Genomic DNA, 17,893 nt, shown 5'->3' with positions numbered 1-17,893 from the left:
GAAAAGTCCAGAGTGGCGGCGGGAGAAAACCTGCGGCGGCAGCGGCTTTATGCAGTGTGGGGCAGCCTCCGGATGTGGCGCCTCCCCAGCCCGCCTCCTTGCTCTCCGCTCCGCCCGCCCGCTGGACACTACTGGTTCACAGGCCCCTCCCCCGACCCCGCCCCCAAGGGGGAGCCCGCGGACGGCGCGCCGGCCACACCCACTTTGGGGGCAGGATCCTGCGGGAGGAGGGGCTCGGGGAACAGTGCCAAGAGCTGCAGACGATTCCAGACTTCTTCCGGCAGGTGGCTAAGCGTTGACTGTCTTGCCCAGGGCTCCCTACAGCCCCACCTCCCTGCTCAGATTCGAAGGTACCTCCGGATGGTGCAAAAATTTAAAGAGAAATAGGGATGCCCTAGATCTCGTTTGACTCTGGAGGAAATGCACAGATTTAGCTGTGCAGTGCATGGAACACGGCTGCTCATGCCTGAGAAACGCTCTCAGTCCCTCCGAAGCTGGGAGGAGTTTCCTTGACAGCACTCGCCACCTTTACTGGGATGAGAAGATCTAGGCTGCAGGAGCAGGCCCAGAGACCCCTCGGTGCAGGCAGGGCCAAGCACTCCCCAGTGGAGTACATCAGCAATTTCCAGTACTTTCCTGTCCTCCCTTCCCTAGACTCACGGCTTTAATGTTGCTTTCAATGCCGAGGCTTAGGGTCAAACTTGAGGCGTTCCAACTCGCAGAAGATGCGGTGTGGCACGTGTGACGTCTCCAGGACATCTGAGGTGCAAGAAATGAGACACACAGATAACCCTCGCTCTAAGTGCCAGGCACTATTTGAAGAGATTCCAGGAGTCACTCACACAATGCTCCTAGTGCGGTCCTGTGAGATGGGTTCTATCAGCAGCCTCACCCCCAGCGAGTAAGTGACAAGCTGAAGATTGAACTCAGGCAGGATGACCTCAAATCTGCTCGTGACCACTTTGTTGGCTCCTATATTCTACAGTGTCTTTATGAAAGCCGATCTGTTTTTATCTGGTGGTGGTTTTTGTTTGGTTGGGTATGAATGGTGCGGTGGGCAACTGTAGTCCCCCTTCCCTAGAAGGTTCTGGGATTTCAGGTCAAGACAGTAGCAGATGAGATCTTAGGTAACAATGTATGGTGACTGTCAGGATCTTCTTGCTCAGGCCTACATGGTACCCTGAAGGCCAGAAGCTCCCAGTAGCTGACTTATCTCTTGAACTGACTGCCCAGTGGTACCTGGTTGGTACTCCAACCGCCCTGTGCAACTAGTGTGTGTGTTCCACAGGAACCCACACAGCCATTTCTGGACTGCCTGAGATCTTTATCCCTTGCAGAAACTGCCAGCCCACCTCCTCTCCTAATATTCAGGAAATTCAGCTTAGTCTCCTGGGGCCAAACCATTCTCATCCTTTCTTCTTCACCCTTACTTTTATCTATGATAAATTTAGACTACCAGGTCCCACTGCCTCCTTAAACCTAGGCAGGAGAAGATACACCAATACCTCCTAGAGTCACAATTACCCAGACCTTCAAGATACTCATTGTGAGCCAGGCACCTACAGGAGGTGGGACAATTCCCACAACCACAAAAGAAAAATACATCATTAATTTCTCAGTGTCTCACAGAACCACACCAACTGTCTTACCATACAATTTTCCATGCATTCAAGATTTGGCTTTCAATAGTTTAAGGTGGAAATATATCCCTACCCCTAAACTGTAATGGTATAAATCACGCTGTTATTTTATATGCCATTGAGTCTCAAAGTGTGGCTCTCCCTTTGAGGGGATCCACAAGATCAACATCCTTTTTCTATAAACACTGCGACATTACCTGCCATTTGCACTCTCATCTCTCACCGGTATACACTGGAGTTGTCCAGGGGCTGTGCGTTGTGCGATGCTATTCTCTTTGATAGCTAATGGAATGTGTGCCTACATATTTTTTGGTATTAAAGATTTCTGTTTAAATTTCTAATATGGTAAATACTGGTATGATCACATAAACCACAGTTCTTTAGGGTTTTTAACTTTTCTTGTTTTTCCTAGAGGGTGCAATTATTCACAAGAGAGATGGGGGAAAGAGAAAACACCCCCTCTTGGGGAATGGTCATGCCAAAGTCCCTTCTCCATCTCCCCTCCTTTCAGGATTTTAGGCACACATGCATGCACACACTCCCAGTGTGTTTCACCAAGCCACCATTTCTGGAATCTGAGCCACAGGGTCAGCCATGTGGGATTCGGTTGTCTTAACCACCAGCCCATGGATCCAGCCAAGTCCTCAGTAATTTTTAAGAGTGTAAAAGGAGTCCTCAGACCAAAATAGTTGTCAGGTGTTACCAAAAAGGAGGTATTCCCAATTAACTATTTGTAATGTTTTCATCATTTGGAACTTTGAGATACTTACTGAATGAGCACTTTTAGACATAGACATACATTGTTACTGAACATCACTCTTGAGCATATATAAAGGAAAATATTAGCAAAGATAAATTTCTTAGGAACTCCTTATAATTTCTTCACCTTTTTTTTTTAGAGGTTTTTGCTATAGGGCGCGTGCGCTTGCCAGACAGAGAGAGACAGAGAGACAGAAAGTGAGAAATCACCCCCCAGGGGGGATGGCCACGCCACAATCCCTTCTCCTCTATTCTCCTCTTGGGATCCTGGGCACACACGCACACATGCCTGGCGTGAGTTTTAAGGCACCGGGTCGGGGATGCAAATCACAGTCGACTACGTGGGAGTCCAGCGACATAGCCATTATGCTAACTGCTGGTCACTAATTTCTTTCTTTTTTTTGTTTTTGGAAAGGTTTTTGCTATAGGGCACATGCACTCACCAGACAGACAGAGAGAGACAGAGAGATAGAAAGCGAGAAATCACCCCCCCAGGGGGGATGACCATGCCGCAATCTGTCTCTATGTCTCTCTCTGTCTGTCTGGTGAGCGCACACGCCCTATAACAAAAACCTCTCCCCAAAAAAAGAAAGAAAAAAAAAAGATTTGTTCTATTAAAACTCTATTACATTGGTTGCTTTATTTTTCTTTTAACACACCCAAAGATACGAGTATTGGTCTTCTCAGGGTATTACAATTTTTCTGATGTTTTCACTGACTTTCCCCATTGTTAACTTTTTTCCAGTAAATATAATAATTTAAACTTAGGACCTATCATTAAGTAATTACTTTTGTTTTAATTGCCAGAGGCCAAATGCACTCCTCAGAGATGGAGGATAACACCCCTTGTGAAGCACTGTCACATTACAATCCTTTTCCTCCATTTCTCCTGCCCATCAGGGCACACAGATGTGCCCAGTATGTTTCTCGAGCAGCAGCAGCAAGGATTTGAACAGCAGTTAGCCACGTGAGACCTGGCTCCCGACACATAGTACTTAACCACTGCACAGCAAGACCACCAGAGGTGGTTAATATTAATTAATAGTATGATGTCTTAACAGCCCCTCTTAATGATGTAATGGGTAGATTCTGATATTTACTGTAAATGGCGTTTGTTGTGAAGGTGGGGGTGGTGTGGTGGCATGGGGCACATGCATTGTTGAGTTCTAATGTGAGTTTGCATACGATGATTTGGGTCTTGATAGGAGTCAGTGATACAGATCCATGACAGAGCAGGTTTGGGGGACCAGCCCTTAATAGGAAGTCACATGCCAACATCTATTTTTAAATCATGTATAATAATGTTTATTTGGTGTAAGTGAATATCTGAAAGTAAATACCAAGTTCAACTGGTTACAAAAGTGAAAATCATCAAGTCACAAAGTCTGCAACTGGAAAAAAATATGCAGGTGCCCATGTAAATGAAGAAAGAAGTACCTGATCAAGGATGAAATGCTCTATTTTCCTCTTTAACCAGTGTTTTTTTCTTTGTGGTCTTGCTAGAGTCTATTGTTTAAGTCAATAATTCTCAAGGTAAGACCAGCAGCCAACAGCAGCACCTGGAAACTTTTTACAAATGCAAATTGCCCCAAACCAGACCTATTGAATCAGAAATGCAAGGACCAGCATTTCTGGTTTAACAAGCTCTCAGAAGATTCTGACTCATGTTCAAGTTTATGAACTAGGGTTTTAGCCAACGTGTAATAAAGCAAAAATTCACTGTGGCCTATGCACTTTTCTTCCCTGAAAAAAGAAGTCCAAGACAACACCATTACTGCAATCCAGGAAGAGGAGAGAAGAGAAGCCCAGGAAGAAAAAAAGCCCTCTTCTCTATTATTGCCAGGAAACCAGGGCCTCACAGTTGGCCTTGTCACTTCAGCTAGGAAGGAAACAAGAGAAGTAAGTAAGGATGCGCTCCTGGGTTTTTGTTTTTGTTTTAAATCTGAGAGAGTCTTGTGGACAGAAGTCTGACTACTTTTTCCTATTTTTCCAAAGTCCTTTCCAGAGGGCCTAGAGGGGCGTCATGCCCACAAACATTAACAGACCATTTTTTTTTATTAATAAGGTTCTTTCTACATCCTGTCCCTGACATAAAATCTTTAAGATGTATATTCAACCAATTACAGTATATTCTTTTGCTTATCTCTTCCCAAGACACAGATTTTCCCTTCCAATCGCCAACCTAAAAATTGTAGAATTCACCTACAACCTACAAGCTCCTGCTTCCACATGTCCCGCCTTTTTGGGCCAGACCAATGAAAATCTTTTCACTAATTTTGTCTGTCACTCTCAAAATCAAATAAAAAGAACCTGTGTACTTGATCACCCCAAGAAAGGCATGTTTGCCTCCTCTCAGGGCCTAGGTCACTCATATTCTACTTAAAAATAAACCACATTAATTATTAATTATTTATAGTTGGTTATATTCAGTCAACAGTCTACAGGCTCAGAATTGTCAAAGATCTGTAAGAAACAGATCTCAAGAAATACTACTGCAGTGGCTACGAGAAAGTGCCAGTGTTTTTTTTTCTTTTTTCCTTCCTTCCTTTCTTCCATCCGTCCATTCTTTTTTATTTCTTTCTCTTTCTTTCTTTCTTTCTTTCTCTTTCTTTCCTTCCTTCCTTCCTTCCTTCCTCCCTTCCTTTCTTCCTTCCTTCCTTTCTTCCATCCGTCCATTCTTTTTTATTTCTTTCTCTTTCTTTCTTTCTTTCTTTCTCTTTCTTTCCTTCCTTCCTTCCTTCCTTCCTTTCTCCCTCCCTTCCTTTCTTTCTTCCTGTTTTTAAGAGAGATTTATGGCATATGCACTTGGTGGAGAGACAGAGAGAGACAGAAAGCAAGAAATCATCCCCTGGGGGGTATGGCCACATTGCAGCTGCAATCCCCCCTCTATTCGCCTCTCAGGATTTTGGACACCCATATACATGTGCTGGTGTGAGTTTTAAGCTCCAGGTCTGGGACTCAAACTGCTAGACTATATGAGTCCAGTAATGTAACCATTACGCCATCTGCTGGTCCCAGCGCCAGTATTTTCTGTGTCAGATGCCCTCTGCTTGTTTACAAACAAATCCTAGTGGCTACTCCCTAATGTTGTAGGTCTCTGTTTAGAATGCCTCTCTCCTTTCCTCTGTACCAGAAAATCAGTGTTAGGACCCTATATAATAAAAGTAGATTCTGATTGGTAGTTTGGAGCTTTGCCTATGCCAGAAGGCACAAAATTTGTTACCATATGTTTCAACTACACTTCTGCATAGATAAGGAGTTACTTTGTTTACTAGATTGCAAAGATGTAACAAGCAATTTTTGAGCATCTGCTTTTAGAACGGCTCCCTAATAAGTGCTGGATAAAATAAAGACAAATAAAATAAGGTTCTTAGACTAGTGGAGCTTAGTCTAGTAGAGACACACATACAGACCATTAAGATAATTATGATAATTGCTAAAATGAAGGTGTATGCATAAATGTGGAGGCAGGGCCCAGGCAAAGTGGAACATGCTGCTAAGCTGCTGTGCTCCACAGGCTGGAACCACATGGAAGACCTGGGTTGGAGTCCTGGTCCAACCTGAAGGTTGGGCATGATGATATGCACCTGTGATCCCTGAGACTTGGGATATCTGAGGCAGGAGGATCAGGACATAGCAAGACTGTCAAAGAAAAAAATGTTTTTGAGATAGAAGAAAGAAAAGAAAAAAAGTCATAAACCAAAAATACTGTGGGAGCACAGAGCTGGGAGACCAATTCCACACTGAGTCATTGGAGGCTCAGCAGAAGATGTAGCCTTGAGCCAGGATTTACAAGATGACAGGAGGCCGGCCTCCTGAGTGGAGGGCATTCCTTCGAAGGAACAGCATGCGCGAAAAGACAGAGGTCTGAGAAAGTATATACATTCAGGAAAATTTAAAAGGGAGGCTGCCCTGGAACACTAATATATATAGTAATGAAAAGAGTAAGTCTTTAAGAAAGAGACCCTGATGGCAGGATAAATTAGACATTGAATGCTTCAGATAAAGTCTTTGAATAATCCATGTATGATATGCACAAGAGTAAGGCATTCATTCATTTATTTACATATAATTACGGAATACTTACTTTATGCCAGACACTATTCTAGGTGCCAAGGATAGAACGGTGAGTAAAACAGATGCTACCACTGACCTCACAGAGCTAGGGAAAAGTCAGAAATTAATTAAGTCCATAAACAATTACAATTGCACCATGTGTACAAGCACTACAACAGCTGATAGATGTCACCTAGGTGAGGGTTACAAGGAAGGCTTCCCTTAGGGAGTGGATTTGAAGCAGAGAGAGGTGAAGTTTAAGGCAGGGGTAAAGGGAAGTAAAATAAGAGATGGAGCTGAGCTAGATCACAAAATGAGAGTCATGGTAGATTTTACTGTTGATTTTAGATATCTGAACACACTTTCCCAACCCTCTGACACAGGACTTACCTTCTCCTTTGCTGTGCTTAAAGGAATGAGCATGGATTTAATTGGTGCTGTGACTGGACAGAGGTTTTTGCTACAGGGCACGTGCACTCGCCATAAAGACAGAGAGACAGAGAGAAAGAGAGAAATCACACACACACACACACACACACACACACACACACACACACACCCTGCAGGGATGGGATGGCCACACCGCAATCCCTTCTCCTCCATTCTCCTATCCTATCGGGATCTTGGGCATGCACGCACACAGGCCCGGCCTGAGTTTAAGCCACCAGGTCCAGGACTCAAACCCCAGCCGACTACATGGGAGTTCAGTGACATAGTCAATGCTAACTGCTGGTCCCTGGACAGAGGTTTTGAAAGCTATTCTAGTTTTGCTATTCCTTTTTCCCCCTCTGCGTTATTCCACATTGGAACTGTTATCCAGCCTGGATCCTGGACTGAAAAACACACATGGAGCAAGAGGTGTGATCAACCCACAGCCAACATGTAACATAATCAAAAAAAATAAAACACCAGCAGGTGGCATAGTGGTTAAGGCATTTGACTCCCACGTGGTAGTGGTTTGAGTCCCAGATCTGGCATCACTTGAGTCCCAGACTTGAAAATCATACCTGGCATGAATACGTGTGTACCCAAAATCCTGGGAGGAGAAAGGAGGCAAAGGGATTGCAGGTGGCCATTCTCCCTGGGGGAATGATCTCTCACTTTACTTCTCAATGTCTCTGTCTGTCTCTTTCTGGTGAACGCAGGCACCCTATGGCAAAAAAAAAAAAAACAATCTTTGTGTTGTAGGCCACTGAGATTTGAGAGGATTATCTCTTACCCCAGCATAATCTAATGAAGGCTGACAAATACAGGAGAATTAATAAAACTAAACTACTAATTAGAGGTGGATCTTGAAAAAGAAAGGGGAAAAAACAAATGACAACTTTAAACGGTCTAGCCTGAGTATTCAGAAAGTGGGTTTCTAACCCAAAACAGGAAAATAGGAGGGAAAGCAGTGTCGTAGGTGTTCCCTGTGGAGTAAAAGCTTCAGGATGGGCTCTGTGGTGTGCTAAGCTGCAGTGCTGGAGATCACATGGCTGACTGTGGATTTGAATCACAAGTTAACCTCAAGCCATGCTTCCTGCACACACACCCAAGATCCTGACGGGCTGGAGGGCTAGAGAAGGGAGCGCATGACATGACGACCCAAACTTTTAAGAGAGATTTTTGCAATAGGGTACATGCACTTGCCAGAGACAGAGACAGAAAGTGAGAAATCATCCCCCTTGGAGATTGGCCACACCACAATCCTTTCTCCATTCTCCTCTTGGGATGTTGGGTGTACGTACATGCACATGCATCTGGCATGAGTTTTAGGCTGCCAGGTCTGGACCCAAACTGCGGTCTACTATATGGGAGTCCAGCAACATAACTGCTAAGCCATGTGCTGGTCCCAGGTTTGGGTTCATTTTTTATTCATCAAGCCTGCTGCCTGTGCTGTGCTCTTTACCTCAGCCCTGTGCACTTGCTCCTGTCTATGCTTCTATGACCACTCCCGGTGACCCAGGCCTCTGCAGACGTGAACATGTCCGGAGAAGCAGTCCCTCCCTCTCCATATTCTCTTTTCCTTCTACTGCCTCTGCTATCCCATCTAACCTCACGATTCACACATCTGTCTCTCTAATCCTGACCTGTCCCTGGTCTCCTAACTTGCCTTTTCAGCGACAGAATATTTCTTTGAAGATATTCATTAAATACCTTTTTTAAAAGAATTATTTAACTTCATTTATTTACTTATTTTTAATTTGACCAGAGAGAAACAGAGCAAGAGAGGGAGAGCAAGCAAGAGAGAGAGGGAAAGCGAGAAAGCCACCAGGTCCAGGACTCGAACCACAGTGGGCCATGTGGGAGTCCAGTGTCCTTAACCAACACCCACCTGCCGGCCCCAAACATATACCTTTTCAAAAAACATTTTCCCTTTAAAGTTTGGGTCCTGTCACAGATGGCATAATGGTTACGTCACCGGACTCCCATGTAGTCATGGGAGGGTGCTGTCCCTCTGTTTCTGGTGAGTGCACTCACCTGCTAGCAAGTTAAAAAATGAAAAGAAAATCAGTGGTGGTGTGGTAGTTAAGGCAATTGGATCCCACATGGCCAACCTCACAACTTGAGTCCCAGACCAAGCGATCTGAAAAATATGCCAGTTGCCTATGCTCCTGTGCCAAAATCCTGAAAGGAGGAAGAAATAGGAGAAGGGATTGCAGTGTGACCATCCCTCATGGGGACTGCCTTCTCACTTTCACCCTCTCTTTCTGGCAAGTGTAGGTATCTTCTGGCAAATTAAAATAAATAAAAAATATAAAAATAAATGCAGATACTGATTTGGTAGGTCTTGAGATTCAAGACATTCCAGGGATCCAAGATTCTGTATTTCTGACAAACCCCAGGTGATGCCAATGTTGCCAATCTATGGATCATATTTTGATAGTAAGGCTATAAGGAAGCAGAAGAAATGACAGCATGCAAATACAATAGATAAAATTGAGATTATGGGCTCTATGACAGCCCAATTTCTTAAAAGAAAAAGATAGTAATGAAAACTATAGATTAGAAGAGACTTTAGAGGGGCCAAGAGGTGGCATAGTGGTTAAAATGGCCAACAATGGTTCGAGTCCTGGACATGGAGGCTTGAAACTCAAGCCAGGCATGTGTGTATGCGTCCCCAAAAAGCCAGGCATGTGTGTATGCGTGCCCAAAATCCAGAGAGGAGGATGGAGGAGAGGGGATTGCAGTGTGGTCATCTCCCTGGAGGTGATTTCTCACTCTCTCTGTCTCTCCGGTAAGCACATATGCTCTATAGCAAATAAATAAATAAATAAATAAATAAATAAAAGAGAAAAAGAAAAAGAGACTTTAGAGATGTAGCAACCAGTTGCCATAGATACACCTTATTTAAATACTAAATCAAGGATATTAAAAAAATACTTTCCAGGGCCGGCAGGCAGCAGGTGGTTAAGAGCGCTGGACTCCCACATGGCCTACTGCAGCTTGATCCCCTGGACCTGGTGGCTTGCTCACTCATTTTCCCTCTTTCTCTCTCAGTCTGTCTCTCTCTAGTCAACTTAAAAATAAATAAATATATAAATAAATAAAGTTAAATAAAATAATTCCTTTTTTAAAAAGTACTTTTCGGGAGAGTTATGAAAATATTAGCAATGGTACTTGATATTATCAATTTGGAGGCGATGTGATAATAGCATGATGGTTATAATTTAAAGGATGAGGCTTCAAATGGCTACATAATATAGGATTCCATTTTTACAACATTCTGAAAAACAGAAAAATATGGAAATAAGAAGCAGATCTGTGGTTGCCTGAGGGTAGGAGATGGACCTCACTGAAAATGGGCATCTGGGAATTTTGGGAGATGACAGAACTGTGCTGGGATTGTACTGGTTATACGACTGAATGAATTTATAAAGCTTCAGGACTATTTGATTGCATGTCAGTTATACCTCCATACACCTGATCAAAACCAAAAATAAAAAAGGAGAATTGTTGCTTAGAAGATACATACAGAGGGACCAGCAGTTAGCGTAATGGCTATGTCGCTGGACTCCCATGTAGTTGACCGCAGTTTGAGTCCCGGACCCGGTGGCTTAAACTCACGCCACGTGTGCATGCGTGCCCAAGATCCCGAGAGGAGAATGGAGGAGAAGGGATTGCGGCGTGGCCATCCTCCCTGGGGGGTGATTTCTCACTTTCTGTCTCTCTGTCTCTCTCTGTCTGTCTGGCAAGTGCATGCGCCCTATAGCAAAAACCTCTCAAAAAAAAAAGAGGATACATACAGAAATATTTACAGAAAAGGTTAAGTATCTGAGATTTGCCTTGAATAATGGGGCAAGGTGTGGGTTTGGGGTATAGATGGAGCACCATTGGCCCCAAATGGACGCCAAAACCAAGTGGTGGACATAATAAATCAATTTCTCTACTTTGTACATGTTTAAAATTTTCCATAATAAAAGGTTTTTTTAAAAAATCAAAGAACAAAAAGGCTTCATAGAGTAGGTCATCCCTATGAGCACCGAGCAGCTGAGAGTTACAGAAATGACAGTTGCTGAGTGCAGAGGGCTTGGCCTTTAGTAGCATGTACACCTTAAGAAACCAATTTCTGGTCCAATCTGTGGTTGTTACCTTTTCCCTTCATTGTAGAGAGCACAGTTCTGACACTGGGAAGTTACTCCCATCTCAGAGGCAGCCTCTCTGAAAAGGCACTTGCCCACTATCTTAGTGAGATCCAAGCACCGGGGAGGCTTTGGTAAACAAACTGATTATCAGCAGCGTGGGTGGAGGCCGGGTGGAGGCCGAGTGGAGGCCAAGTGGAGTTGTGGCCACAGACTCTCTGGAACCAGGAAGCTGGAAAGGTCAGGGACTGGTCAGACCATGCTCTACAATCGAAGGGGCCTTCTGGGGTGGGGCTGTGGGAGAGATGGCACAACACAGACCGTCACCTCCACTGGAAGGGCTATGTCACAGTGGGCTATAAACTTAGTGCTTCCTTTACTCTGCCTTTTCTCCAGCCTTTCAAACAGCAAGAAACACTCTCGAGAAATGGAACTGACATTCAAAAAAGAATGCCAAGTTGGTGTAAGGTGTGCCTAAAGGGTAGGTGCCATTTATTTGGAGAAAAAGAAGGGTACATAGATCAGGTATGAGCTTGAAGAAGGTTTGTGAAATGTCATTTTGAAATAGGAGAGTGGAGCAAATTCAAACCTAAACAAAAAGAGCTTGAATAGAAAACATTTAAATTGTTAAAATTAAAAAAAAAAAGGGGGTTAATTATTAATGAAACTAGATATTGAAGGAGATGGGAAGAGATGAAATTGAAAATCCAGGATCTCTTAATGTGCCTGAAGAGAAGGGATGGCATGGAGTAGTTATGTGCTCTGTCCTGCCATCTCTTCCTTTTCTGAGACCTTCTGTTCCTTCTTCTTCGATGGGGGCTGCTCCCTCACACCTTCCCCTCACCCCTTCACTCATTTGGCTACCATGATAACAGTGTAACACACTGACCTGACTCTGTGGTTAGAGTTCTTTAGGCCAGAAGTTGGTCTTGCCTTAAGGTGGCCAATCTGAATGCACAGAGTGGAACTTGGAATCAGAATTGAGCTCTTCCAGTTCCATTTGGTTGCTCAGTGAAATGGAGATGTAAGCTGGGGTGCAACTGGTGACCTGTTCCACCAAGTGCATGGAGGAGCAGGCAGAACTGATAACAACGACAGTAATGGTGCATTCCCAAAGAGAGCTGGAGTCCAGATAGGAAAGCAGTCTCTGGCTCTCACTATGCCTGAGGACCCAGACACATACAAAGGTGCCAAGGATACTCCAGCACCTTTACCGTAATGTCACATCTTTGCTCAAGCTAGTATGATGTCTCTTAAAAAAAAGTTTATTTACTTTATTCACGATAGAGCACATGCATGCATGAGCGAGAGAGAAACAATCTGAACAGGACCTCCTCTAGCCATGATTCCCTTTCCCTGGCCCTCTAGCTGTTCAGGATCCTAGATACTCATGCATTTATCGTGTTTTGAAGTGATCCTGAGGATCCAAAGCTGCAGTCATGAACTTTTTTGAAGTAACCTTCTATAATTACAGGGGTTTTTGTAGATGTTCTTTACGAAGTTGAAGACGTTGATTAAAAAGAAAACTTTAATTATAAATGGATGTTGAGTTCTATGAAATGCTTTTTATGCACTGAGTGATATGATCATATAAGTTTTATTCTTTTTATTTTTTTTAAGAGTCTTTTGTTTTAGGGCACGTGCATGCACCCGGGAGAGAGAGAGACAGAAACAGTGAGAGGGAAAGTAAGGAATCACCCCCAACAGGGAATGGCCATGCCACAATCCCTTCTCCTCTATCCTCCTCCAGGGTCTTCGGCATATATGCACATGTGCCGAGCATGAATTTCAAGCCACTGGGTCTGAGACTTGAACTGCAGTCAGCCATGTGGGAGTCCAGCAATGTAACTGCTATGCCATCTTGCTGGCCCTGAGTTTTATTCTTTAACTTGTTAGTGACAGATTGCATTGATTCATTTTTTTAAACTTATTTTAATTTGACCAGAGAAGCAAAGAGTGAGAGAGAGAGAGAGAGAGAGAGAGTGTGCACGAGCCACCGGGTCTGGAACTCAAACAGCAGTCGGCCATGTGGGAGTCCAGTGACCCAAGCTAGCATGCCACCTGCCAGCCCCATGATTAGTTAATTAATCCCTGACAAGAACTCTATGAGGAAAGTATTATCTCCATTTTACAGATGAGGAAACTAAATCACAGAGAAAGAAGTAAGTTGCTCACGGTCATATAGCTACTGAAAAATGAAAATACATGGGCTAGCAAGACTGCCCCAATACAGTGCCGAGATCTGACAAAAAACAGTCTTATTCTATACTTCTGTCCTCTTCCTGCTCAGCACCGAATCTTTAATAAACATACACCAGATCTTATTTTCCACAATTCTGCAAAAACATCCCAGTCTCTGACCTAAAAGGTAAGAAATCCATTGTAACTCTTGTTCCTGGATATAGTTACAGAAATAATTTTCCTAGCTTCATTTCTTTAACTTCCTTTCCCAAACAGAGTGGGGCATTTTTAAAAATTAGTTTCTTGCTTACAAGTAGAAACTGTCCTTGAAATTTAGTGTTTTTGTATCTAAAATGATCTTTTTTCTTTCGTTTCCTTGACTTGGGTCAAAACAGAGACAGCTTACTGAAATGCACAAAGTGATTTCCTCCCTTACTACTGCTTTTCCTTTCTGTTTTTCTACCTCCCTTTGGAAATTTCCAAAACACTTGAAAAACGTATATAATCACCATTGAATTGGGGTAAATTTACCTTTACTGATTGTGGGATTACTCAATGCTACTGAATACAGAAAAGTGCTGTTTGGTCATGATCCGTGTAGTTGAGACTCTGTCTTCAGGCCTTAGTTGAGCTGATTTGTGCCCCCCTCATCCTCCCAGTTCATATGGTGAAGTTCTAAACCCCCAGGACCTCAGAACATGACTATATTTTGAGATAAGGTTTTAAATATATTCAATTACCTTTAAAGAGGTAACTAGATTAAAAAGGAGTCACTAGGGTGGGCACTTATCCAATGACTGGCACCCTTATAAAGTAAGATTAGGACATAGACAATACGACAGACCATGAAAGGAGAGACATGAGGAGAAGACAGCCATCAATAAACTAAGGAGCAAGGTCTCAGCAGAAACCAACCCTGCAGGCAATCTCAGTCTTGTAGTCTGCAGAATTACGCAGTTTTATTTTTTCCATTTTTACTAAGTAAACAAGCCACTGACTTATATATAGGGACTAAAACCATAATGTAGAGATAAATTTTTATCAGATTACAAAACATAGGGATGATTCTTTATGATCTTGGATTTGGCAGTGTGTCTTTTTTTTTTTTTTTTTTGAGAGGTTTTTGCTATAGGGCACGTGAGCTACCCAGAAAGACAGAGAGAGACAGAGAGACAGAAAGCGAGAATTCACCCTTCAGGGGGATGGCCACACAAGCACACGCGCCCAGCATGAGTTTAAGTCACCATGTGTGGGACTCGATCCGCGGTCAACTACATGGGAGTCCAGTGACAGCCATTATACCAACTGCTGATCCCAGGATTTGGCGGTGTGTTCCAAAGTGACATCAAAAGTATGATCAGTGACAAAAAAAATTTAAATAAATTAGTCCTTTTTAAAAATAATTATTTTATTTAACTTTATTTATTTACCTATTTTAATTTGACCAGAGAGGGACAGAGCAAGAGAGAGAGCCAGAGAGAGAGAGAGAGAGAGAAAGTGAGAAAGCAAGCTACCAGCTCTGGGACTCAAACCATGGTCAGCCATGTGGGAATCCAGAGCCTTTAACCACCATGCCACCTGCTGGCCCCAATTGGTCTTTATTACAATCAAAAACCTTTGTGCATCAAAGGACATTATCAGGAAAGTAGAAAGATAGCCTGCAGAATGGGAGATTGTATTTATACATCACAATATCTAATAAGGGTTTAGTATCTTGAATAGGAAGAACTCTCACAACTTATTAAGACAAACAATACAATTCAAAAATGAGCAAAGAACTAGAGTACTATGGATGAGACTGTAAGTTGGTATGCTATTATTGACAACAGTATGGAGGGTCCTCAAAAAATTAAAAAGAACAATCACAGAATCCAGCATTCTCCCTCTAGGATATATATCCACAACAACTGAAAGCAGGGTCTTGAAAAGATGATTGCACCCTGTGTTCATATCAGCATATTTACAAAAGCTGAGAGGTGGAAACAACCCAAATGTTCACCAAGTGAATTGATAAACAAAATGAGGGATATATATATGCACTAGAATATTATTCAGACTTAAAAAAGAAGGAAATTATGTCACATGCTACAAGTGTCAGCCAGGATGTAGAAAAATTGAAGCCCTCATACATTGCTAGTGGGAATGTAAAATGATTTGGCTGCTATGAAATACAGTTCCACAGTTCTCCAGCAGTTAAATACAAAATTACTATATGACCCAACCTTTCTCTTTCTCTCTCTCTCTTTTTTTTTTTTTTTTTGGTCATAGGGCACATGTACTCCCAAAGAAAGAGTAGAAATACAGAGAGGGAAAATGAGATATCGCTCCTTGGAGGGTGGATGGTGGCCATGCCACAATCCCTTCTCTTTTATCCTCTTGGGATTTGGGGCATGCATGTACATGTGTGTTGCATGATTTTCAAGCTGCTAGGTCTGGAACTCAAACCGTAGTTGGCCATATGAGAGTCTAGAGTCTTAATCATCATACCACCTGCTGGCCCCATGCCCCAGCCCTTTCACTCCTAGATATGTACCCAAAAGACGTGAACATAGGTACTCAAACATAGCAGCATTATTCATAATAATCAAAAGACTGAAATAGCTCCATATCAGGGACCAGCAGGTGGCATGGTGGTTAAGGTGCTCAACACTCCCACATGGCTGACCACAGCTTGAATCCCACACCTGGTGGCCTTCCCCCTTTCTCTCTCTCTCTGTCTCTGTCTCTCTCTAGTCATATTAAAATAAATGAATAAATAAAAGTAAATAATTCTAAAAAAAATAATAGCTCCATATCACCAATGTATGAATAAACTGTGGGTCTATTCATAGTGGAATATTATTCAGCTGTAAACAATAAAATATGCCGGCCCTGGCCTGATGGTTAAGGGAGCCAGATCCCACATGGCTAGTTGAAAGGTTTGAATCCTGAACCTGGGGGCTTGAAAAACATGCTGGACACGTGTCCGGCCCCAAATGATGACAGGATAGAGAAATATTGTGGTGTGACCACTCCCCATTGGGGGATACTTTTTCCCCTCCCACCTTTTTTAGAGAGGTTATTGCTATAAGGACATGTGTGTTTGCTGGAGAGACAGAGAGTCAGAAAGCAAGAAATCCCCCCGGGGGATGGCCATACTGCAATCCCTTCTCCTCCAGTCTCCTCTTGGGATTTTAGGCATGCACTTAAAACTCATGTGCTAGTTTTAAGTCGCCAGGTCTAGGACTTAAACTGTGGTCTACTACATGGGAGTCCAGCAACATAACCATTATGCCACCTGCTGGTCCCTCCCCCATCTCTCTTGCTCTCCGTCTCTCTCTAATGAGAGCATATACTTCCTGGTAAATTAAAAAAGGACAAAAGAATGAAAAGAATCAGGCCGGTCATTGGCATGGTGGTTAAGGCGGTTGGATCCCACATGGCTGACTGTGTAGTTCAAGTCCTGGATGTGACAGCTTGAGGAATATGCTGAGCACATGTACATGCATGCCTAAAATCCCAAGAGGAAAATGTAGAGGGGATTGCTGCATGGCCATCCCTCCTGGGGGGTGCTTTCTCATATTCCTTTTCTCTATTTCTGGTGAGCTCACATGCCCTATAGAAAAAGTTTTAAAAAATGAAATATTGTTGTATTACAACATGAATTAGAAACATTAGAAGGCAGACATAGAAAGTCACATATTACATAATCTCATTTATATGAAATATACAGAATAAATACATGGAAATAGAACAAACTGGTGGTTGCCAGGGGCTGATGTCAATGAAAAATGAGGAGCAACTGCTTAATGGGGTACAGGGTTTTGTTTTAGGGTGATAAAAATGTTTGGGAACTATACAGAGGTGGTGGTTGCACAACATTGTGAATGTGCTAAGTGCAACTGAATTGTGCACTTTAAAATGATTAATTTTATGTTATGTTGATTTTATCTCAACAACAAAATAATTACATACACAGGGTTTTTTTTTAATACTTAATTTCATTAACATTAATGCCAGAGGATCAATTAGGATTTGGTAGGCTCTTTCAACATTGAATGTAAAACGGGCCTACATACAACAGATGCTGATATTTAAGCAGATGATGTGCAGTAATATAAGAAAGTGGGGCCAGCAGATGGCATAGTACTTACATTGTTGGACTCCCACATGGCCTATCACGACCATGGTCTGAATCCCGCACTTGATGGCTTGAAGCTCACTCTGGGTGTGTGTGTGCATGCCCAAGATTCAAGGAGGAAAATGGAGAAGGGATGGAATGGCCATCCCCCCCAGAGGGTGATTTCTCACTTTCTCACTGTTCTGTCTCTCTCCCGTGAGTACACATGATTTAAGGCAAAAACTATATATATATATATATATTTGTTTTTGTTTACTTCGAATGGAGTAAACAAAATACAATACCCATACACCAGACTTGGGGTTATGATCATTTAACAAATATTTACTGAGCATTTTCTATGGGCCAAACAATGTCAAGGACTTGAGTATACCCCAATGAAGTTAAGGATACCATAAACAAACCATTTCTATATAGCAATTAAGTGCTGCAAAGGCAATTAGCGCTATGCTGGCAATGAAGGTGGTGGAGGGTTTCTATGTTATAATGTCTTTAAGAAAGACATCTCAGCGGGAACCAGCAGTTAGTGTAATGGCTATGTCGCTGGACTCCCACGTAGTCGATGGCGGGTC

At 42.8% G+C, this 17,893-nt stretch overlaps 1 protein-coding gene across 4 annotated transcripts in view; it reads right to left on the bottom strand.

Moving 5' to 3' along the window:
- Positions 1-17,893, bottom strand: part of ACER2 (alkaline ceramidase 2) — a 64,227-nt gene that overhangs the window by 43,921 nt on the left and 2,413 nt on the right. For 3 of the 4 annotated variants that reach the window (XM_027771250.1, XM_027771247.1, XM_027771245.1), the window contains one exon: positions 661-759. In XM_027771250.1, coding sequence (XP_027627051.1) covers positions 661-759 — 99 coding nt within the window. Of the gene's footprint in view, positions 1-660; positions 760-11,909; positions 11,981-17,893 lie in introns of those variants that run through there. The other variant, XM_027771246.1, reaches the window with a different exon arrangement.

This window comes from Tupaia chinensis, unplaced genomic scaffold (genome assembly GCF_000334495.1).
Source record: "Tupaia chinensis unplaced genomic scaffold, TupChi_1.0 Scaffold000029_1, whole genome shotgun sequence".
Taxonomy (NCBI): domain Eukaryota; kingdom Metazoa; phylum Chordata; class Mammalia; order Scandentia; family Tupaiidae; genus Tupaia; species Tupaia belangeri.
The sequence above is the reverse complement of the archived record's forward strand: the minus strand, read 5'-3'. Positions and strand labels throughout refer to the sequence as shown.